Source organism: Saccoglossus kowalevskii, chromosome 22 (assembly GCF_978046115.1).
Source record: "Saccoglossus kowalevskii chromosome 22, keSacKowa6.1, whole genome shotgun sequence".
Lineage (NCBI taxonomy): Eukaryota > Metazoa > Hemichordata > Enteropneusta > Harrimaniidae > Saccoglossus > Saccoglossus kowalevskii.
Window position 1 is genome coordinate 12,077,493 of NC_140662.1, and position 25,647 is coordinate 12,103,139.

At 32.6% G+C, this 25,647-nt stretch overlaps 1 protein-coding gene across 3 annotated transcripts; it reads right to left on the reverse strand.

The window, feature by feature from the left end:
- Nucleotides 1–191: 191 nt before the first annotated feature.
- LOC100369765 (uncharacterized) lies at nucleotides 192–20,104 on the reverse strand. 3 transcript variants are annotated; one of them, XM_085495575.1, is made up of 10 exons: nucleotides 20,039–20,104; nucleotides 16,900–16,973; nucleotides 15,359–15,493; nucleotides 13,994–14,132; nucleotides 10,772–10,938; nucleotides 9,386–9,524; nucleotides 8,046–8,075; nucleotides 5,083–5,233; nucleotides 4,332–4,511; nucleotides 192–3,371 (listed from the first exon to the last, which is right to left on the reverse strand). In XM_085495575.1, exons 1-10 carry the CDS (start codon nucleotides 20,049–20,051, stop codon nucleotides 3,125–3,127), a joined length of 1,275 nt encoding a protein of 424 aa, XP_085351701.1. In that variant the 5' UTR covers nucleotides 20,052–20,104; the 3' UTR covers nucleotides 192–3,124. The 3 variants fall into 3 exon arrangements, with proteins under 3 accessions (XP_085351701.1, XP_002734238.1, XP_085351702.1); XM_002734192.4 differs by having other exon boundaries at nucleotides 15,347–15,493; XM_085495576.1 differs by lacking the exon at nucleotides 8,046–8,075 and having other exon boundaries at nucleotides 15,347–15,493.
- Between the last annotated feature and the right edge of the window lie 5,543 nt (nucleotides 20,105–25,647).

Below are 25,647 nucleotides of genomic sequence, written 5' to 3' on the forward strand. Positions count from 1 at the left end.
GAGTCTTTACCAGTACCCATGAGCCTTTGCATTTTAGTGTTTTGTTATCATCACTTAGGACTGAATTCCAGGATGTGACCGAGATGACAACTGCTCCGCTTTATAAGTTGCTTCAATTCTTGATATTTCTTGTTGATAAACACATAATCTGTCACACACATCAAGACAAGATAAATACCTAAACAGAAGCATTATTTGTTTCAAATATTTCTCTAATGTTTATATAACTAAACAGGAGTCGGAATACATAAGATGTAAATGTTATGCTGTGCTAAAAATAATTGATAAAAAAGTGATGATATATGTACATAGTAATTATGTTCTAAAATCTAACAATGCTTTGTTGACATGAACAACATTGCAAAGTGTAACAACAACAAAAGCTATATAAATAAAGCTTACGGGGAAAATTACTTCAACAATGTGCAATGAACTACCAGATTATAATATAGGGATGGACCATTTTTAAATCTGGGGATGATTACTCCAGTCTAAGAAAAATATTTTCCATGTACATGTACAAAATATTGTTTATGAACAAAAAAATCTTTCTTGCAAACACATTAATCTTAAGAATGCCATTCGCAACACCAAATTATTGGTGAAATAGTTTACACATTTGTTAATTGGACCAACGTTTTATTTTATGTTTTAAATATGGAAAAGTCGCAAGAGTTAGCTTTGGTTTTCAATGGGTTAAACCAGTAAATGAAAACAATGACACCCATAAATCTTTTCATTCGTCTTAGCTGTAGACAGGTTAAATAATATACATAAAATGCTCATCAAACCACCCATCTTTCAAATAATTGTCTTCCCCTAAGTACTGTAAAATGTATGGTTCTTTGAAAGAGGAACATGCGTTTATGAAGAAAAAAAAAATTAGCCAGTACAATATTGTAAAATTGGCACTTAACAAATCCTCAATCAGCGTAATTCAAAACAGAATGTTCAGAAATATTTTATATACCTTGAAGTCAACATTGTTTTGATTGTTTTTCGATAAACTAATTCATGTAAATAATATGTGCAGAACAAACGCATACATAATGCGTGATATTAAAGGAAAAGTGAAAAAATTATAATTTTCTCAGCTTCTACATGACAATCATTTTCAATTTTTTGTAATAGTTTGGCAAGTTTCTTTAAACTACGGGTATTAAAAAAAACATCACCATAATCATGATTATTATCTCAAAAAAGAACAGCAAACAGAATATGATTTATTGCATGTTGCATTCATTGCATTTTCGCTTATTATTAAAATTAATTCAACTATCTGCTTGTGCACATTTATAATATGCAGGAAGAATAGGCACAATGTTCTATATAAATTTGTTTGGACGGATACCACAATTACCAACTTAATCACATCAATATACTCATTTTGAAGAAAAGGCAAATTCTCTGGATTAAAAGCAGATGTCAGAAAAAAAATCTTATTAATTGTAATAATTAATAAAGAAAATACTATCCACAAATTTAAAAAAACATCAATGTTTTAAATCTAAAAGCAAATACATCAATAACTATACATGAAAATATATACAATTTTGCACTGTAGTGTTGTGTAAATACACCAAATTTTAATGGGGAGAGAACATGAGATAAAATAATCACTGTGCTGGAAGTAGAATTTGCAAATGATGCTAGCAATAGATTATACAGCTTAAAAAAATATTCATCAGTATTTACAGTTTAAGTTATATATAAAATATGGCGTGTTCCTATCACTGTAAAATACCTTAATTTCCGCTGAAAAATCATTTTGGTCATTTTGTATGGAATTTAATTTCATGGATTTTTGACAAGTTGAATGTGAAATATAGGAAAAATGTATATTCGCTGGAATTTATTTTTAATGAAGCATACCTTCAGTGAAAATAAATTCCAAGCAAAAATAAAGTATTCTACAGTATACTAATATAACTACAAAGCTTCGCCATGTAAACTGGAGTACCATTTCTTTGCTTTGTAAAGCTATTCCAGCTGTATTTTCACAAGGCATTTTTGAAGTGAAGATAAATATTCATTATAAACAAAATCAAAATATTTAAAAAGTTTGATAAAATTGTTAAATCACACAGTATTTTGACGCGCAGGAATTTTATTTTCATGATCAGAATCAATCAGTATGTATGCCAGTGAACAGTATAAATCAATCAAAAGTATATTCAGAGGTTGTCAATTTTTTGGACTGCACCAGGGAGACCAATGTTTATGTTGTATACCCTTATTAAAGGGTGGTGGTCGTCGCGCCCAGCATGTGCAACTTTTGTGCTGATAAACATTGATTTTCCCACAATCCAATGCATTTTTAGAATGTAATCATGAGTACGAGTTTTGACCTTGGTGCGTCTTGCACTAATTACCACCGGTGCCTACTGGATACCTTCCAATCACCTGAATATTACCCAATTAAAGCTTGATAATGTCCCAATTTGTACTCGTTGATCTGCGCAACAGTCAAAGTCGCCATCTTTGTTTATATGAGACCCATATATCGTACATGCATGGCACAACGACCATCGCCCTTTAATCTGTCTTTCGTTTTACATAAACTGTGATTTTAATCCAGTATTTGTGATTGAATTTCTGAATTTACACTTTACAATCATTAATATAAAAAATTCAAATTTTAAATACACTTTACTGATATATCTGTATAAAGCCCTATATAGAGTGGGTGAACACAGAATCAAAGTCTCTTGGCACGTTAGTGTATCAATAGAAGACTGCATAGAATAAAAAGTATACATTTACAGAATATATATCCACAATATTAACTTTGAAGGCTACAAAATATATACACAAAGACTGTCTGTAAGGCAATATCAACTGATATAATGTCCTTTGAGATGAGGCTAGAAAATATCTACATTACAGAATAAACTAACTAGGCAATGTCAATAAATATTGATCTGGAAGATGGCTACAAAATATACATGGACAGAATGCATTACGATGAGGGCAATATCAACTGATATAGGCTCTTTGGAAGGAATCTAGAATATACATGTACGGTATACATGAATAGAATGCCTTATGATGAAGGCAATATCAACTTCTTTAGGCTCCCTGGAAGGCAGCTAGCAAATATACGCAGAAATAAATAAGGACAATATCAACCAATATATGCCCTCTTGCAACCACAGCTGCAGCAGAATCGTGCCTCTGCCACGGGATACTTTGTACCACAATCATGACAAAACGGAGAAGGTTTTCCACCACCAGCATTTCCATTCAGAGTGGCGTTGATGCGTGGTGACATTTGTGGTAGCCTGCGAACTGCACTTGTTGATGGGGATTTTGTATTTTGTGATGTCATATTTGGCGAAGACGTTCTGAAATTCTCATCCAGTGGCGTAGTTCTGTTAAAAAAGAAAAGAGAAAAAATACTAAATATATTGACAGCTCAAAAATACAAATCATTTCCATGGACGTCATTCAAGCAACAAAATTACATCAGGTTTCTGAGATTATCTCTAAATATCTGATAATTCATATGGATTATAAACCATTGATTTTTATTCTTAGATTAATCAGTGGTAAAGTGACAACCGCTCGACAGGCAAATCATCAACTATATATTGGTATATTTCATTGAGTTGAATAACAAAAATGGGTCATATTTCCTTAAGTATGAAGATGTATAAACTACTTGGTGAGGTTAAAATCAGTCGTCTAAGATTAGAAATTGATGTTCCATTTACTGCTCGATCTCTTGTAATGTGTGTCTGCCACGAAAATTAAATAATTTTGGTTTCCATTTTTTTATTGTTCAATGTTAAAATGCTGATCTTTCAAAGAGGAATACGATGTTGGGATACCCTTACTTTATATAAAATTACCATGATCAAATATGTATAGCATATTATTAAAAAAGGAAATACCCACAAATACTTTTGTGTTTGTCAAATCCAATCCGTTGTTCTGACGATACTATGATGCTGTGACCTATTTTTGACCTGTTTTTATGTTTGGTTTCACGAATAACACAGGAATTTGCAGCGAACGCTCTATTGACGCTAAATGATGTAACTTAAAGTGAAGGGATCATCACCTGTGCGCATGGGGCGATAACAACGCACGCTAAAAATGCAAAGGCTCATGGGTAGACGTTTATTTGTAAACAACAACACGCTATGGCTTTAATTGTTCTGGCCTACACATGTAGTTGACACCAGAACTACAAACTCATCAAACCGCCATTATGAAAGAAATATGGTCACATGGTCAAGTCAGATACATGTACATGTATAAGCATTGATTTCTGTGACAACACAAAGTTTTCACATACAAAATCTGAAAGAAAATTAACATGCACTTACGTTTCAAATGTAGCTTCTGGTTTTGCTTGAACAGATCGTTTTTGTGATGCTTGCTGACGGGCCTGACTTGCTTTCGTTTGTCGGTAGGTGCCTTGATTTCCATACCAGCTAGTGTTACCCTGCCCACTACTGGGTTTTCTCATGTCAGACGCTAGCATTTCGCCATCTTGATCAGCAAACCTGAGAATTAGTATGAAAAAATTGGAAACTTTAACCATGATTATTATGAAGGAGTTAGAGGGTTTGACTTTGATTATTATGAAGCAGTTAGAGGGTTTGACTTTGATTATTATGAAGCAGTTAGAGGGTTTGACTTTGATTATTATGAAGCAGTTAGAGGGTTTGACTTTGATTATTATGAAGCAGTTAGAGGGTTTGACTTTGGTTATTATGAAGCAGTTAGAGGGTTTGACTTTGATTATTATGAAGCAGTTAGAGGGTTTGACTTTGATTATTATGAAGGATTAGAGGGTTTGACTTTGATTATTATGAAGCAGTTAGAGGGTTTGACTTTGATTATTATGAAGCAGTTAGAGGGTTTGACTTTGATTATTATGAAGGAGTTAGAGGGTTTGACTTTGATTATTATGAAGGAGTTAGAGGGTTTGACTTTGATTATTATAAAGAAGTTAGAGGGTATACATATCACATGATCCATCCTTTGCTTAGTGACAGCCATGAGGTCAAAAAAGTCAAAATGAGGTCCAAAATTTTAAAATGAGGTCACAAGTATGTCCAGTAATATAAATACCTGATGTGTCCAGACTGTTTGGCCCTATGTTGTGTTGCCATAGCAGCAGCTGGAGATTGTCTGTTTCCTGATTTCAATGTACTAGCTGATCTGGCTGTTGAATATTTAGGGCCGACACCCTCATTACGAGAAACTGAAACATTGCCTCCACCTGTAAGATGGAAGGATATTAAAAACAAATCAGAATAGGTCATCATTTGGTGTTCTTATACATGTAATTCAAAGCTTTGAAAAAATGCTGGTGTAAAATATTCAAAATTTGTCATTTTTGAAACAACAATTTTTAAGTTAATTTGATACATTGTCTGGCACATAATTTAAAAAAACAAATGTTTAGAATAATTCACAAAAGAATAGGCAGAAATTAGAAAGTTATTATATTGGAATTGAATAGAAATGTTCTTGTCACCATGGAAACCCAAACTTAAATTTATATTGTATGTCAATTCACATAACTGTATATTTTATTGAATAATATAAAAAAAAACACTAAACATCAACACAGTTTTTTTCACATTCATAATCCAAAAAAACTTTAGAAAGAACTCTCATGTGTTGAAGGTATCGGAAACTAGAAGTACAACTTAGAAATAATCCGATTAGCAGCTATTGAGATACCATAAAATTACCTAATCTAGAAACATATATTACAATGCTAATGTTATCAGGTCTCTATAGTATCCAAAATCTATTGAAAATATTTGTTGAATTCCTATAAATTGATTAATTTATGCCAATTATGTAATTATTATGCACAAATTCAACTCTATACAAATCTGATTTGTGCATTCCCTTACCAAAATGGATAGCTATCGATTAGTAATCGACATGCTCTCAAAGATAGGCTTCGAAAGCGTACAGTAATTTTTGGTGTTTTGAATAGAATTTATTTTCACTGAATCATTCCTTCAGCCAAAATAGTGAAAATTGATTCCAAGTGAAAATAAAGTATTTTACAGTAACTAAAATTTAGTAACATGTGATTGGCCAAGCCTGATTATTTTTTTTTTTGTTCTATATAGAGAAGCTCATTTTTTCAATGTTTGAGAAGACTATCAGTTGCATGTTTGCAAAACCTGATAACATATTTTTATTTTAGAACTCAATTGTATTTAGAAAAACCAATGATTTTTAAGTCTGATAACATATTGTCCTTGTACTTAGAGCTCAATTTATTCATATTCATATTCATTTTTTGTTATCAAGATAGCTGAAAGGTTAGAATGAGTAATTTGCTTCTTTTTTAAGTTTTCAGCAACCTAGCGACAACTTACTGACAAGTTAATTAGCTATCCATTTTGGAAAGGGTTGTCTCAGGACATCTCTGTCCCACAGAAATTTGACAAGTGGTACTTGAGATATCAGTGGAAAAAGGCATACCAGTACAATGTACACACAAACATACATGAACACACGGACACAGGCTAACTCACAAAGACTTCCATTCACACTTGGGAGTGAAAAATATTTTACCCATGATTTATAAAGTCTAATGGACATGGAAAATATCACCCACCCCACCCCCCAACCCCCGTATACTAGCATTATACAGTTAATAGTGGAGTGCTCAAATCAAGTTTCAAAAATGTGAAAAAATCATGCAAGCTAATCCTGGCAGCCAATGTAGTGGAAAACAAATGCCATGCAATCATCAGTTTGCTGGATATCATTTGAACATTGTTGGCATCTCTATGGGTTCAGTCTCACGGCTAGAATGGGGGCTCTATACATTGACAGGGAGGTGCAATATGAACATGATTTTCAAAATCACTAAGTTTTATAAATGAACTATAACCTACATGAGGGTACACCAATGGTTTTTCTTACAAGCGTATTTTGGAATATTCTTCTCTGTCAATGAAGGTTGAATAAAAAAATGGCATAAACACCATATGCATAATGGCATAAGCACCAGCTCAGGTAGGCTTACTCAGTGTAACAAGTTATTGTTCATATACACATATACATGTAGATTTAACGTTTTCGTAAATTGTTCCTCCCTGTCAGTATCTGAATGAGCCCTGTCTACCTTCTTCAATGGTTATTAGATAACAAAATCATAAGCTGCTGCTTTTGAGCAACAAGATTCCATGCAAACATGCACTTCATATTGGAAATATATTTTCAAAGGACAATTGTCAATATTACACATCATATATACTCCACTACCACCACCACCAATGCCTTGTACCCAACATTGAAACACATACACTAATCACTGCCACCTTAATTAATCCCTTCCTATTAACAACATGTATTAGTACCAAATATGGGAACAATGCTGGCAGTTAAGAAATAAAATCAAATACTGATCCTTGACATTGCTAGAATTATGAAATTTTTGTAATTATGCGTATGACGAAAAAGCTTACACGTCCTACTTGCCTCATAAGTTTAGACAGAGATAAGAGTTGGAGAATAGTATCAACATCATTATCGTTGACATTATTGTTAACGATTTTTGTGTTTTGGATTATATCAAAAATAATATTTAAATTGATGCAGTGTTAGTAATATTATTAATAATTGAAACAGGAAATTTACTCTGGAAATCATATATAAATTGCGTCCATCTGCTTTTACGTCACCGGCAATGTCAAAGTTCAAAACAAATACATTTCATGCAAATATAAAAGTGTATCGAAAATATTTTACTTATACATATGAAATAAACAGAATGTATAAAAAAATGTCTGATTCGCTGAAAAAATTCTGGTTAATTTATAGTTAACACAAAACATACATAACACAGCTTATTGCATCAGTAAGATTAAAACCACACAACGATTAAAGTTATATTTTCAACACGCATGATATTCACAGATTATGAAAAAATTGTGAAGTTGATAGAATGTATGCACAAACAAAAACATGCAAAGCATAAAACCATCTATGTGCAAAGTGTTGCCATGGTGATGCCGTCATTACATCATTCCCAGAGACGATGTAATAGGAATACATACCTCTCTGGGATCTCTGCCTTGCTGAAGAGCCTGAAAATGGGTAGCATTATGTTACAAGTATTCTGATTGGCTAACAACACAATTAGCATAAATATTACATTCTTTTTCCTTGGCTACTGATAGATCAACTGACTAACAGGAATTACATTCATTGGTTAAGTCAGACAACTAATTATAATATTACATTATAATTTTTACCTGGTTGATTTATTGGTGAACTATTTAAGAAAGTAAAATCATGCATTTTCAGAGGAAACCAAATTACAGGTAAGCTTTACATGCACAGCAAAGAATTGTTGACAGTGCGGTTGCATATGTAGGGAAAGACAATCTATCTAAGAAGAATATAAAAAATATTTTTTAAGAATTTTGAGAATTATTTTTGATTACACTACATCATCAATAGTCAAATATATTCTTTTCTGTACAATTTTACCAATAAAAATAAAAAAACAATAATAACAATTTTTTTTCACATAAATCATAGTCATGTCATGTCTAAATTTTAAAAGAAATTTTCTAAATGGTGCCGCATTAGTTCACTACTTCAATCATAAGTATGATCGTTCCAGTGAAAGCACTGTGACGGCAAATTGAATAATTTATTTACACTACGTACTATAACATAAAGTATGATAATTGAAACACATCAGCATAACAAAAAATAACAAAAAGAGTGAGGTTAGAAGGTCATCCCCCTCCTTGGTAAATTTATCTTATGACTCTGCAATAACAGTATACCAATACAGCTAAGAGTATTTACTTTGATTTTATTGGTTATTTGTAAATTTTATTCTAGAGATATTTTGAAAATGGAATGCTGTTCACAATTTTAATAAAAATCATTCCTGTAATAGTTTGTCTTTCAATGTGATAGAATATACAGTCTAAAATGAAATGTACTTCATCCTCAACCTCACCAGTATCACATTTTCTGCATAGTCGGTTTTCAGTTTCAATTTTAGATATTTCTTTTTCTCTAGTTTAATTTCTAAGTGATCACTTAGACAAAATTTTTACAGTTATTTCCTCAGATTCATGGTCAAGTCCTTTAATTACTAAATACAGAGAAGAAAACCAAAAGGCAGAGACTCATATCTCATTGACCTGATATAAAATATAATTAAGGAATAGGAATTAAACCTATTACTACAATATTACTTAAAGTTCGCTTTCAGGACAAAAGTACTTAAAAGTTATTGGTATACTTAGAAATTATTTACTGCAGGTAATTCTTTCAAAGTTAGAGTCAGGAATTTAGTACTAGCTTAAGGGGACATAAAACTGGTCACCTAAAGTGTGTTTTCAACATCTACAATGGCAGCATTTTTCATACCTACCTGGTGATTGGTTTAATGCCTGCCCTCTGGTTGGATACTCCTGTGCACCTGGCTGACCAAAAGTAGTATTGTACATCTGGGTATCGGCGTAGGCATAAGGATTGGCCCCCGACTTTTTTCTCACGACTTTATTATCATACTGAATATTAAAAGAGATTAAAATATGTGAATTACTAAAGAACATGATATTATTTAGGGATATTTTGTAATTTACAGGACAGGTTTGTGGATATTTTACCTGACAAATGAAATGACGAGTGGCTGGCTGCAAGCCTTGGCTATAAATATAGACTTACGGTTGTCTAAAAAAACCCGGAACCGGAACATGAAATTAAAAATATTTGGATGTACAGGTTGTTTAATATACCGGTAAGGCCACACTGATTTAATTTTATGGATGACATCCTCTGGAGACCCCAAAACTAATGCGAGAGGGCGAAAAAAAAAAAAAATCCTGCAAAAAAAAAAAAAATACTGCTAAAACCACAGGACTACGGAGCTGCTATTATGAATTGAACCACAGAACACAATGTATCAAAAAACAACAAGAAGTCTTTATTTGTAGGAGGCACATGTTGATATACACATCTCGTACTGTATTACTGTCACAGGTACACATAACCATTTCAGACAAGCTCTAGTACATGTAGTCATGATGAAGTACCTTCAGTCAAAAACACTGCATTCAAGGTACAACATGAACATGATTTTCATTACAAGTCAAGGCGGAATGTACATATCACTACTTTATGACAATAACTAACAAAACATTGCAATGATACAGAAATGTCCTTGCTTGCTCCTCTCTACACAGTAGGGGTTAGCTTTAACCAATCTCTCGTATAGCTGTGTAAATGTCACATCTCCCTGGCCGACGTCAATTGCGTACCAGTCTACAAAAATCCCTCAGTTTTTCCTCTGAAATTTTATGCTCACGTATTCCCGGCAACGCAACACGCATGTGCAGATCATTTACGACAAAATTGGCACGTTTTTAGATAGTCCAAAAAGAGTTTTACGACAAGCCGGTGCTTTGCGACAATACGAGTCGGCAAGTTCCGGACAGAAAACCGATCTGTGGAGACTCGTCGTCGGAGATTTTTTTTCTTTTTTTTTTTTTTTTTTTTTGAGAACAGGCAAAAACTACAGCGCACGTGGATGTCATCCATAAAATTAAGTCGGTGTGGCCTAAGTGATATTGCATTAATAGTTTGTATATTATTAAATTATTAATACTATTTATTTTATTATAATCACAATTTGTAGTTGTGTGTACACTCATTCTAATAATGTGATTTTTTTCACGTCTTTGGTCGATGTGTTACACTTCCAAATATTTTAAATTTCACATTTGGGTTCTGGGTTTTTTGGACAACCTAGACTTACTGCTTTTCTAGCTCCTGTACTACTTCCATCTAGATTGGCTGCAGCTCTTTTCTGTAGTGGTTTAACAGGTGCTCCAAATGTCTTGGATCTCTCTGCACAGAATGGCATATGACGAGCTGCAGCTTTTTGATTGAATCTCCTGTGACATGTGGGACACTCAATGAAATCTACAATATATAAATCAGATATCATAATGAAATGAAAGTCGACACAGAATTTTAGTGTCAGCATATCATTTGTTTCTAGTCCTCAAGATATTGCCACGCTTTTAATGAAGCTACATTAGGCTTCCACTGAAGGTAAAATAGCTTTGAGAGTGTGGTACAGTGTGGTTCAAGGGTAACTTAACATTTAGCGCACTTTGAACTAGTTTCAAGCTGTCTTATCTTGGTTTCAAAACTACCACGTATCTAATTTGTGCAAAGTAATCTGTTTAAATATGTCTCATATTAACATGGGGAAATACTGTAAAATACTTTATTTCAGCTGGAATTAATTTTCGCTCAAAAGACATTTTTTAGTGCTTTGTATGGAATTTATGTTCACTGATTTTTGACAAGTTGAATCTAAAATATGGGAAAAAAGGTATATTTGCTGGATTTTATTTTCACTGAATCATTCCTTCAACGAAAATTAATTCCAAGTGAAAATAAAGTATTCTACAGTACTAGAAATTAAAATAAATTAAAATGATACTCCCTTTAAAAAAATGTATGAAAGGGCAAAGCCAACTGAGTTACCCCCCGATTGTACTGTATACTACTTAGTTTTTCTTAGCCAATTATGCAGATATTTGGAAAATAAGATTATGTAAAATAATGATACATCAATAACTTTTATGTAGCAACCATTTATATATATTTTGTTTTCCTAGCAACTGCTCTGGTTTTTCCAACACCTTGGATACTGTATCCATGGTTACCATCAATGGTAAGACAGTAATCATCCAAGTTCAATTTATCAGTACACTGATACAAGTACCGAGTATATAGATACCTTTATGTCATTGTCACCTTGGCAAGTTTAGGGTTAGGGCTTAAAGGCCTAGTAGATAATAACTATCAGTCAATATATACATATATACAGGGTCATATAGGTTCTTAACAGAACCAATCAAATTCAGATCTTTTATCCTTTTTCATACCAACATTTTTTTCCAAATTTGTTTTCAACTCAATCCCAGAATAAGAACACAATCAAAATCGTTTTTTTAGAAAGTCATTTGATATTCAGAATAAGTCATTTATATAATGTAACAATATGGGGCTATCGTATGAAAGCAATAATCACTAACAGTGCTTTCCCCAGTGAGCGAAATGCGTTTGATGACCGGACATATATGCTTCAAGTGACAAAAGTGCTAATTTTCAGCTTCTGTAGCAAAAAAAAAAAGAACAATCCCAAAATTGCAAGAGTGCAATGTGCCCTTGTTACCCTGTTTAGAGAGAAGACAGATTAAATTGTATACACATTTAGTCTGTGAAAATTATCTGAAAATTACAGAAACCTTTGGTAATAAAACGTTGACAGAAATAAGATATTGGCTGTAAATCTTTCTGGAATTTAAAAATTTTTTTCGCCATGATGAAATAAAGATTATTAAATTAATGGAAACTAACGGCTCATAAAAATTATAAACAAATTTCTCCTAACATCAATTAATTTTCAAAAACAAGCAGCCTCTCGGCTGAGATAGCTCCGCTGTTAGCAATGCACATTTCAATTAATGAACAGAAGATATCATTAGAAAATGAACAATATGCATAGTATCAATGCAATGGGACAAGAATTCAAAAATATCACTTTTCACCAAAAATGACAAAAATATGCATCAAAATTGGGGAATTGAAGATATCATCATACAAATGAACAAATTTGAGAGTGGTCCACATGTAGTACCTATATATGTAATATCAAAGCATTTGGACTTGCGGTTTTAACAAGAAGTCAAAAATATCAGTTTTTACCAAAAATGACAAAAATATTTACCAAAATTAGAGAATTGTAGATATCATCACAAAATGAACAAATCTGAGAGAGATCCACATGTAGTACCTATGTATGTATTATCAAAGCAATTGGAATTACAGCTTTTAACAAGAAGTCGAAAATATCACTTTTTACCAAAAATGACAAAAATATTCACCAAAATTAGACAATTAAAGATATCATTACAAAATGAACAAATCTGAGAGAGATCCACATGTAGTACCTATATATGTAATATCAAAGCAATAGGACTTGCGGTTTTTAACAAGAAGTCGAAAATATCACTTTTTACCAAAAATGACAAAAATATTCACCAAAATTAGAGAATTGAAGATATCATCATGAAATGAACAAATCTGAGAGAGGTCTACCCAAGGCACATATACATCAAGTATCAAAGCATTCAGGCTTGTAGTTTTCAAGAAGAAGTCAAAAATATAAAACATTGACACAGACGACGATGTCAGAGTTCATGATTAAAACAAATACTTAGTTGACAAGTGGGACAACTGGTCGCCCACGTGAAAAAATAGTTGTCTGATAAAAAATTTTGAGGATTAACGACAAAGCAGATTTCCTGAATAACTTTTTCTTGTTACAATGATCAGTCAAATTCACATCGTAATACTTTTCAAAAAAAATGCTCAAAAATGGTTAGAAATTGTCTTGTTGTTTAGTGAATATGTACCTTTACTGTAGCAATAGTGTAGTACAATAACTATATGTAAAATTGAGATTACAAATTCTCATTTTTATAGTTGTCTTTTTAGCAACCAGGTTTCATATTTTGTTGCCCTGTAACAAAAGTTGTTGTCCGGGACAACAATCAATTTAATCCCTGCTTCAAATCAATATAATGTCAATGTAGTTATTGACCATCACCCCAACAATCTCTCCAGGGAATTTATTAAAAGAATCTGGCCCACCACCACTCAGAGTTAATGGTCTACAGCGCCTGCAATTTGAAAAGTTGTTGGCCTTGCTTGAATGTTGGTGACCCAAAAGATAAATTTAATAAATTGAACTCAAAAAATAATATAGTTTTGATGACAGAAAGCAAAATCTATTGCTCCAGCATTTATCGTCTATACGATCACTGACTGACTTAAAAAAGCAGGTTTGTTGTTCTATGTACTGAAACTTGTCAGCCCTACTTTCAAGTTCTAGACTAGAAGCCCAGGGGTCTGCCTTAGTTTTGAACAACACTATATTGATCAACAAATACCACTGTACCTGGATTGATGGACGGTGGAGGCGGAGGAGGAAGCGGACCACCTGTCTTCATTGCATGCTGAACACCTCTAGCTGATCTTATAGCATTAATAAAATCTAAATGGTTCTGTCTCCAGTTTGATTGCTTCACAGGTGCTGGCTGTAAAAGTAGTTTGAAAAATTGTTTTGAACAGTTCATCACCGTGACTAACTAAACTTCAAAATATACAGTGAATTCCAGTAGGACTATTATAACTCAGCTTGTTATCACAAAAAGGGTAAATTAATAGACCATTTTCCATTCACTGCGAGAATCACACGTGAAATCTAACGTAAAAACACAACAAATAAAGGTCATAGCTTCGTAGTAGCGTCAAACATCGCGTGGGATTCGACAAACGCGAAAATATTTTTGGGGGGCATTTCCATGCTTTATAATAATGTGGTGTATACATTTGATGTAGACAATTTCGATCAAGTGAGGGTACTCGAAAGCAATATTCCTCTGTCGAAGATCAGCCAGTCGATCTGAGCTACAGAATAAAGAAATTTGAGTTCAAAATCAAATCGTTCGATTTTTCCGGCAGAAATTCGATGCACGTCTTTCATGCATCTCGCAAGATCTCGCAGTAGAATGGAAAATCACCTATTAAAGAGCTTGAAATTTGGAGTTTTGCCTTATGAGAATAACATTGGAAATATGAAAGAACATCAAAGCAAATTCATTGGGCATCAAAGCAGTCATCTTTGATATCTTTGTGAAGTTCAATTCCTACATAAATCTTGTATCAATAGCACACAATAGTCAAGTCAGCAAATAGAAAAAAATATTTAACATTGCAAACGAAAATCTGACACTTTTAGTGTGAAGAATGAGATTTCGTAATTATTCTAGAAAGCCTTTTTTTTTCTAGTAAATGACAGTAACAAAGGCTTTGGTCATTTGTATCTTGGAACAGTTCATGTACATCATTCATTCATAATGTAGGATTAGAATAACCAATCAAAACTAGCGTTACAGATCATTCTCTAGTAATACATGCTCTAATTGGTTAAAATTGCCAGCAGAGCTTAGTTTGAATGAGTATGTCACTTTCATAACCATGTGCAGTGATATGCAATTAAGATCTTGAATTTGAAAACGTTTCAAAGCAATCCCATTCCATATGCGTCAATCAAACAATGTTCTAACCAATAGTATCACAGAACTCGTTGGATGATTGGAAATGTTCGATTGCAAAAACAAAAATAGGCAAGATCATCACAGCATTCAAAAAGATAGAATGGACTTAATCACAATTTTATGCGAATATGCGAAGACACTAACAAAATGGTTTGAGATGAACACAAATCTGTTTTTTCACAATTGCTTACTACTTTTCGGACCTTTGGTTGTTGTCCTGGTCTATTTGTCTTGCTGACTGGTATTTCAGTTCCTTTGGCGCGCTGTTTACCAGAGTCAAATACTTTCCTCCTTTTGGAACCAAGATCAGCTTTCCTACAAATCTTTTCATGCTTGGCCTGTAAGATCAATGAAAAAAACAAGTATTAGGAATGAATGAATGAATGAATGAATGAATGAATGAATGAATGAATGAATGAATGAATGAATGAATGAATGAATGAATGAATGAATGAATGAATGAATGAATGAATGAATGAATAAATAAATAAATAAATAAATAAATAAATAAATAAATAAATAAATAAATAAATAAATAAATAAATAAATAAATAAATAAATAAATAAATAAGCAAGCAAGCAAGCAAACAAACAAACAAACAAACAAACAAATAAATAAATAAATAAATAAATAAATAAATAAATAAATAAATAAATAAATAAATAAATAAATAAATAAATAAATCATGCATCAATGTAAATACATGCTCGTTGTACAGTCAAACCGACTTTTGTGACCACCTATATATACAACCATCTGTCCCAAGTGACCACCTTTAAGCAGTTTCAATGAAATTAATATGTCAAATGAGACCAGTGACCCCCTTTTTGGCAATGGTTTGGTCCAATGAACTAACCTCTGTATAAGGATTAAAAGTACACAAATCTCTACACTGACATTTTCAATTTATTCATGAGATACAAACACATTTTTATTTTCAATCTTTGAATATTTGTTGATAATTTGCCCTTTAAACTAAGCCATTACTGTTATATTTTCATTCACAAATTAATTATTCCACCATATATATAGATTGTCACACCTGTTAACAATTTGGGTGCATGGTATACAGTGACTTAACCTGATTGTTCACACACAATGACAAAACAATGGCATTGTTTTCTTCTGTATTTATTGAATATACACGTCTCTGTAAACCTTTTCACCACCAGAATTTCTCACCCAAATTAGTCTGCACTTTTTCTTATATTCTTCAATATTTCTGGAAATAAACCCTAATTTTGGAGCAAACGGACAAAATTTGAGTAAATTTTCAGTTTTTACTCAAAAAATTTGGCTATTTTTGTCCCAGTCTTCTGAAAGAAAGTGCAGCCTATACCGGTAATGTGATGAAAAAATAGAATTGGTGGTGAAAAAGTTAATACCTATGACGATGAGCAACATTGTCAAAGCAGATTGTTAGTGCCATTAATTATATAATTACAAATGTTGTCATATAGAGTGAGATGACATATAAGGACCACCTGTCTATATAGGACAATTACATTTGGGGATCACTATACATCACAGTGACTGCCACTGCTACTGTATCCTCAGAAAAAGACTTCCCAATGGAATGATCAGAATGATGAGAGAAATAATACTGTGAATCTATGGGTTGTAATTAAAGAATTAATTGAGACACATATACCACTGGAAAGCAATCAGGACACTGCATGGTAAAACTACTCCACCACATGTCCCAAATACATGTATACCACCACCAAAACCTAATAAACTTACAATAGATTCTGGATTGAAGGATCTGCCGCATACACTACATGGAACCAGTTCAGAGGAGCCCTGACTTCCAAATGCTGAAATAAAACACATTCAAATCATAAACATAATACAGAATCTATGTAGTATGAAATGAGGGGAGGCAAGGTGGGTAGCTGGTACGGTTTTACGAGAAATAAAAAAGGTTTTTTTTTAAATTTACAAGGAAAAAAGAACGTTTTTACAGTTTACAATGTTAAAAAATGGAACATTGAATGGTCCAAAGAGCTCTCCGACTCAAATGCTCCGCCATTACTGTGCCGTGTGTAGAGATGCATGCGCATATTACCCTCGTAATGCTCTTCATTCGGTTAGAGGGCATTTTACGTCTTGACATTCAATTTTGTAGTGAATTGTGTCATCTAGCCGTTTTACAGTTTCTAAAATGTCATTTCCCTGGATTATTTTTTACGATTTTTTTTATATGGATGTAAATTCTTGTACGTACCGAGAAAAACGACACATTTTTACAGTGTACGAAAAAAATATTTGATTGATTACGTTATACGTCTAGCCTGTGATTACAGAATTACAGAATTTATTTTTTCTATTTACGTTGTACGAACAAAAAAATATTGCAATTACGAAAATAACCCTTGCCCCCCCCTGAAATTGACAATATATTATACAATATCAACAATATAATTACTGTCATATTATGGATATGTAAACAAGCCACACATGAGATTCAAATTAACGACTATGGCAAAGCGATCTTTTTTTTTTTTTTTTTTTTTATTTAAACAATATTTTTATTTCGTTTCAGTAATGGACATACAACACAAAAAGCGATCTTGCCACGACTAAAAGACGCACGTCTCACTCTACCACACTCACTAGTATCTCCAAAACAATTGAAAATCTAAAGTGATTAAATGGACATGTGCCAGCTAAATCTCCAACATCACTGCAATTACATCCATACAATGAATGGCAATGAATGCAATATGGTACAAGCTAACTACTTTCTGACGTCTGGATAGGTAGTAAACAGATCATGAGCACAAAAGCTTGAGTACTATACGCCACTGGTTATGGATGAATGTACAGCATTCATGGATTTTTGTGAGGAAATGTTACCCACTTAGGGAGCTTAACATTTCATGTAAACCCCCTAGGCCACCTAAGTTAATTCATTATAACATAAGGGCACAATTGTGTGATGACAATATTATTATTGTGGTTGAAGAAAACATTTTTGGAAATATATAAAAGCCACTAGCTATTTGCGGTCCAGTGAGTAAACGCAAATGGTACCACAATTGAGTTATCTAATCTGATATAGAATAGAATAGAATAGAATAGAATAGAATAGAATAGAATAGAATAGAATAGAATAGAATAAAATAGAATAGAATAGAATAGAATAGAATAGAATAGACTTAACGAGACAAATATATTTCATGCTACTAAAAAATGCAAATACTCAGGTTTCCAGATGACCAATACCTGCTGCAAGTTTCAAACAAAAATATTCTAAACACTTCTCACACTAAAAATTAAAGCAAAGGATTGTCACCTGCGCAGATGCGGAATTGACGATAAGTGAAGATAACAATGCATGCTTAAAATAAAAAGGCTCATGGATAGACGCTTGTTTGTCAACAAGGACACACTATATAGCTTGTCGCTTTAAAGTAATGTATACCAAACAAATTAATAGACTTTAATTTCTGTTCACTGCAATATCTCGTCTTATGTGTAAAATTGGATGTAAAAACAGAACAAACAAAAAGTCATAGTATTGTAGTGATATCGGAATATCTAATGGGATTCGATAAATGCTAAAATCATTTTTGAATATTTCCACACTCAATATATGCCTTTGATTCCGGTCAATTTTGATGATGTAAGGGTATCTCAATGCCATATTTCCTCATAGATATATAAAAAAAGTTCAAAATCGAATTATTTTGCCAGATATTTGGTTAACATCTCCCACACATTATGTGAGAATCCCATAAGGAAAAGCACCTATTAAGTCACAGTGACGGTTAATTATTTGTTTTGTTTTTTTTACATTCATTGCATCTCTGCATAAATGGATATGTATTTTATTTCAATATGGAGTAATAAGGTTTTTATTATACTATTATTTTATAAGTAACAAGACACAAGATTAAAAAATTATTCGCACATAGCTGCCATGACTAATAACTGATAACATACTGTAAAAGGGTTAATTATTCACTGGGTTTTAATTCAGCTTATTTCGCTGACTGGAAAATGCGCTAAATTAAAACCCAATGAATATGTAAAATTTAGCATAGAACACATTATCTAAATAATAAAAACATGAATTTAAAACCCACTGAATATGCCTGAAATGCTAAATCAGCAAAATTTAAACCCAGTGAAAATTAATCATTTTACAGTACATAAACTGAAAATCACAAGGTATTTTAAGAAAGATCCATCATGCTGTCAACTTGGATATTGTATACAATTCCTTGTAAATTATGTGGACAATGGGTGATCCTGCATGCTTTAAGGACAGTGTCAGTGGTCAACTTATCGTAACCTTGATGACACTAGAATGTTTTACAACGCCCAAGTACCACAAAACAAACAGATACGATATATTTTTAAAGTGACATAGTTTACGTGGCGAGCATAACAGTACTGAGGAATCTGACAATTCACCACCGTCACTTCTGTAACAGTTCCTCTGTGCTCTGGCAATCTAGAAACGCGAATACCAATAAAACACGAGTTTGACCTTCCCTTTTTAAGGCTTTAACCGTTATGTTTTCATAGTATGCCGTCGATGGGCCATGGTTGACGTACGTATAAGTCAGCCACAAGGAGTAAGAAGTAAGTCTGAGTTGCGGGGAATTTTGTGGCCAATATTGATTTCGACTGTACCAGTGACGAAGCTCATTGTGAAATGGAAGATACCCTGAGTGTAATGAAATAGTTAATTAGCTCAATGGCACTGAGTGAACGCTGTTTCCCTCCTGGCGTCGATAAATGAGTGTAGTTTGAAGACGTATCAGAGTAAATAAGGACGTACTATCAACACCTAAATATTCAGATTAGATATTAGGCAACTCTGATATCGTTAAGTCATAATAACAGACAATATTGAAGACTATTTACCTACCTTCGAACTCCATATTTCTGAACGGAAAGCAGCTTGGTTAGCAACAAGGCAACGCGCATGCTCAATGAGAGGATGTCCTGAAGTTAACCCGTGACGTCAAAGAGACCTCGTTGACGGCCGTAGCGTGCAATAAAAGACTGAAAAGGCGTCAATAAAAAGTATTTTGGGTGGAGTTTAGTGTTGTTGTTTTTTTAATTTTTGTTTAGGGTAAATGGCAACGCATAAAGTGAGTTTCTTTGTTGTAAATCGGGATGGGACACGGGTGGGTGGGTGTGCTTTGCACCGTGCTATGTATTAGTATCAATGGGTAGCAGCAATACGACAACAACCATGGAGCTACTATCTCCATGCAACAACTTGCCCAAAGCTTAGAAAATATATCAACTTCAGATCTGTATCTGATGACGTGAATCCGATCTGAAAAATACAATGACGTGCATCAGGGAGCCATAATATCTAAAGTTTGAACAAAATCCATCCATAAACGCCAAGATCCGGTTCTGGAATGCCAGAAATGATGATTTTTTAGAACAAAAATGGCCGCTATTTGGCTATTTTGAATCAGATAGTCAAACTAATTTATTTATTTATTTATTTATTTATTTATTTATTTATTTATTTATTTATTTATTTATTTATTTATTTATTTATTTATTTATTTATTTATTTATTTATTTATTCATTTATTTGTTTATTTATTTATTTATTGCATTCCTTTTGTAACAGGGGCTCACTATGTAAATTAGGAGCAATAAATAATACATTTCACTCAAAGACTAATGAAAAATCTGTTGATAGACAAAATAGAAACTAAGTTACATGAACTAAAATAACAACAAAAACATCTAAAAGTAGAAAAAATAAGAAAACTAATATATAAGAAGTACATTGTACATTGGAGAAATATTAAATATTATCTGTATACTTCTTCCTACTCTCCATGGCATCAATTAAGACATTTTTTGTACGAGTATCAATTTTGTCACACAAGACTGAATTATACTGCCTTGTGCTGTCATCCAGGATTAAACATAGCACTTATTGTTTGCTATGAAGCCTTCATGTAATTTTTTTCGCTTTTTTTTTTGCATAGGAGCATTTTAATCCCTTTCATTAGGGTGTTTTCTCTGTGCTGAGAAACATTCACAATGTAATATGAAATGCTCCAGTGTTTCAGGTTCCTTTTGCAACATGGACAGATACAATCATTGCTATTCAAGTTTGCCCATTTCCTTTTCTCATATGCCAAACCAAAAGTGCAGGGTCTTGCCTTGAATTTTAATTGGGTGCCCTTGAAGTTGGACACGGAATTTAAATAATTGTCATGGTTACCAAGAATTGATTTCATAATGGGGAATAACTTTCAGGTTGATCTGACAGGTTATCCAATAACCCAAAAATTTATACTCAGAAGCTTCTTTTATTTTTGAGTTCCCAATCTGCCAATCTTTGTTTGACTTTTCCTCATTAATTGTCATCTTTCATAGTTTGCAGGAATGGTTTGTGACATTTAACATGGATTTGAGTTGGTCCTCATTTGGTGCAATAAGCACCACATCATCAACAAAAAACAAGCCATTTATACAAATTTCATCTAATTTAACACCAAGTAGTGAAACAGTTTTTTTTTTGAATTCATTTATGTAAATTGAGAATAACGTTGGGGCTATCAACATCATTCTTTTAAACCCTCATTCTGTGTAAAATACTCAATGTAAAATAATGTTTCAATATCTCCAAATGATACTTTACTTTCAATATGGTTATATGTATATTTTATTATACGCCATAATTTGCCCTTTACACCATTCTGCCTTAAAGCATACCATAAACCTTCTCTCCAAATGCTCTCCAAATCTAAGAAGGCAAAGAATGTATGGTTTTCTGGTGTTTAAGAATTAAAGCTATTCCTTTTAGAGCACTTGGTCAATTCTCCGTCTGTTTTTCTGAAACCCCCTTGAATTTCCCCTAAATAATTTGAACAAAACCAGTCAAAGCATGGCAGAGATATGGCACTAGAACAGCATTCATTAAAACAAAATGGCCACCAGTCGGCCATTTTAAATCAGATCTGAAAAATAAAATGACATGCATCAATGTATAATAACGTCCAACGTATGTACCAAGTTTGAACATAATTCATCCATAAATGCTTAATTTTAATGAATTTTCAGCACAAAAATGGCCGCCATTTGGTCATCTTGAATGATGTGTGTGTGAAGTTTGAATGTAATCAGTCTAGGCATGTCTAAGATATAGGTAAATCCAATAAATCTGTGTGTTTTAATCCAGCAGTACTCGTACTTAGCACTTGCACGAAAATCAGCGACCCCCCCCTCTCTAGTTGGTGATCGGAAGATATTGAAAGAGTCACAGGCGGTACGTAATTAGTGCACGTTGTACCAAGATCAAAACTCGTACCCGTGATTTTCATTAAAAAGACGCATTGGATTGTGGGAAAATCAATGTTTATTAACACAAATGTCGCATAAGCGCGGCGCGACGACTACTGCCCTTTCAGGTAGAAGCCTACTTATACTTCTTGTGAAAGTTGGTCATAATCACATGACAACTTTCAATGGTTTATTATGTAAAATCGTGAAGATTTTGTCCAATGACACTTCAAATTTAAAAAATCCCTATTTTTAGAAAAAATCCATGGAACAGAATGTTAAAGTAAAATTTCCTTTTTTTTTTGACAATTTTTAAAACACAAAATCTCGAAAGAATTTAGGACAACAATAAGTACCCTATTATTAACAATATATGATTTTTTTCAGTCCATGTCCAGTTTACAAACTCAGCGAGTTTCCAGGGTGATACTAGTTGTCCATAACAAAGAAAGAGAGATTAGCTCCCACAATTGCATATACTAGTACGTGTAGTAAAATGCTTAGTTTCTAATTGTTTTGTAGACGTTGAATTAAAATCACCAACATTAAATATTAGTAACAACAAATTAACAATACATATTATTACTCGATTAGAACCTATTTTGTTACACGTTAAAATACAAACATATATTCTATACTGTATATTAATAATTCACCGTTTTATTTTCGCTTATTCCGCTGGAGGATAATGTGTGACGTACGTTAACACACAAAGTTAAATAAAATCACATAAAGAAATATAATGTTTATTTAAAACCCATTGAATAACGCTGCGATATCACATGCACTTGAATTCAATGTCAGTAAATATTTCTCCGCATTATCAGAAACATAATATAGACCATACTACAGATGGTACATAGTAGCCTGAAGAAGATTCAGTTGATGCAGTATATACTTCAATCGTTTTACTAATCGACCACACCCAGTTCAAGAAATCGAATACATGTTTAACTATCATTTCTTTCGACTAATAGTTGTCTTTAATATTTTCGCTTGTTTTATCGGAGAACAGATTTGGCCTTTTTAAATCAGGGTTGGCGTCACAGCTAATAGGTTGGAGATCATTGAAACGAAGTCGTCCAGAGAAGGCGATTCCGAGTGAGTACAATTTCCAACTTATTCCAACATATCAGTTAGAACAGAAAGCTAAATAATAAAATTCGGGGATAGCTGTTCATCTAAACCTACTATGTTATGAAAATCAGTTGACGACGGAATATACACCGTTTTTCCAAGGTTTATCCTACCGTTCGTTTTGTAAAATCAAGTAATTACAATATATCTAACGGTGACGCTGATTTATTCATTCGGACGTCGAAAAAAAATGTCTGTTGCCTCCATTGAAAAACACATGTCGATTCATAATCACAATACCAAGCATGCCAAGCTGAACGCCTCCAACCTGTATTTACCAGTAAATTATTCAGATCCTTCAGATATATGGCGGCTACTAAGCAAATCTTCTTGGCTTCTTTAGAGATGCAGACACTTTATATATTTTCAAACATTGGTATTCTAAACATGTTAAATTTGTATCTGCGTATTTCCTACGTTGCTATTATTTCTATTACATGTTTTGTATATTTGTTTTATTTATATTATATCTGTATTGTATTGTATTCTATTTTTCAAGGCTGGTTCCTCGTGGAAATTAACTAATACTAGTAAGCCTAAAGGGGCTAGTTAATAAAATATTACAATACAATACAAGGCAATACAATACCTTGTATGAAACATTCATTCCAACATATTCTTCCATTGTACATTTAACCATGGAGGTGAAAAAGGACATGATTTAACCAAAAACAACCAAATGACTGATTAAAAAGGGCAAACTCATGCATTGTTTTTTTACAGAACTCGTACGAGACTAATGTAACGATTTAATATTTTCCGTGTTTTTCGTTGTAAACGATCACACATTTTGTGAGGGAACGTTCTTCACCCCCCCCCCCCTACACACTGTTCTTCTTAGAATTTCCAGTGTGTATGTTTTTATATAATGGGTTGATGAGATCGCAAATAGTTAAAAAAAATATGTTTGGTCATTAATTGAATTAACTATCATAGCCATCAACCGCGTTATTTTTTTTATTTAAACGCTGTTTTCGTCTGAGGCCTAACTTATTAAAGTTGCATACAGTTAAAGGGTAAAAGACAGGCATTCATCTGATAGCAAAATAAAATTTAAAAACCTTTTAATGCGTACGTGCATTCGAACTGTTTATTGTAAGTACCAATACAACCGCTACATATGTGTGTCAGATAATTTCATTGCTTCATCGAACGGAAACTTATGATCAGACATGTGCTACAAAAACTGCGTTTTCATGTAATGGTGATCACTACTCTTGTGTACAAGTATTCATACTAAACACTGAGTTTCAGACAAAAATACAAAAAACGTTATTTGTTATCAGGTCTTTAAATGGAATACTAGTATGGCTATATAATTTATGTGTATTTGATTCATTTGTAAATAAATAAATAAATAAATAAATAAATAAATAAATAAATAAATAAATAAATAAATAAATAAATAAATAAATAAATAAATAAATAAATAAATAAATAAATAAATAAATAAATAAATAAATAAATAAATAAATAAATAAATAAATAAATAAATAAATAAATACTATTCTAATGATTTAGCATGATGCATTTTTCAGCTTTGGTGGGTACTCATCATGTTGAAACCAGTTTGGACATTTGTAATAGTTGCTACCACTTTCGCTTATCCCGATGTTGCCAGCTCAAGTGAGTATATGATATGCGTTAGTAGTTCAATTATTTTGCTCACATGGAAAAGGAATTGTAACAAGTAGACGACTCGTCGCTCTTTATATGTATTAAATAATTAAACGTACTTCATATGAACCGAGCCTTCACAAATATGCTTAGTTCATAGACTATTATTATTATTATTATTATTAGTATTAGTATTATTATTATTAATATTATTATTATTATAACGTTTCTCTTCATGCTGTTTCAATTTTTATTTTAATATTTCGTGTTTACGGTTTGCAATTTAACGTGTGTGATTTCGTGAAAATATCGCGAATTGGTGAATTGTGTTAAAGCTATATATATATGATGAAAACTGATTGATGTCTCAAATAGGCGGCGCTGCTTTTTATGCTTAGGGTGTATGTCCGATGTATTAATCTAAGGATATGTGGGAGTACTCGGAATGACTAGTGGTATGCT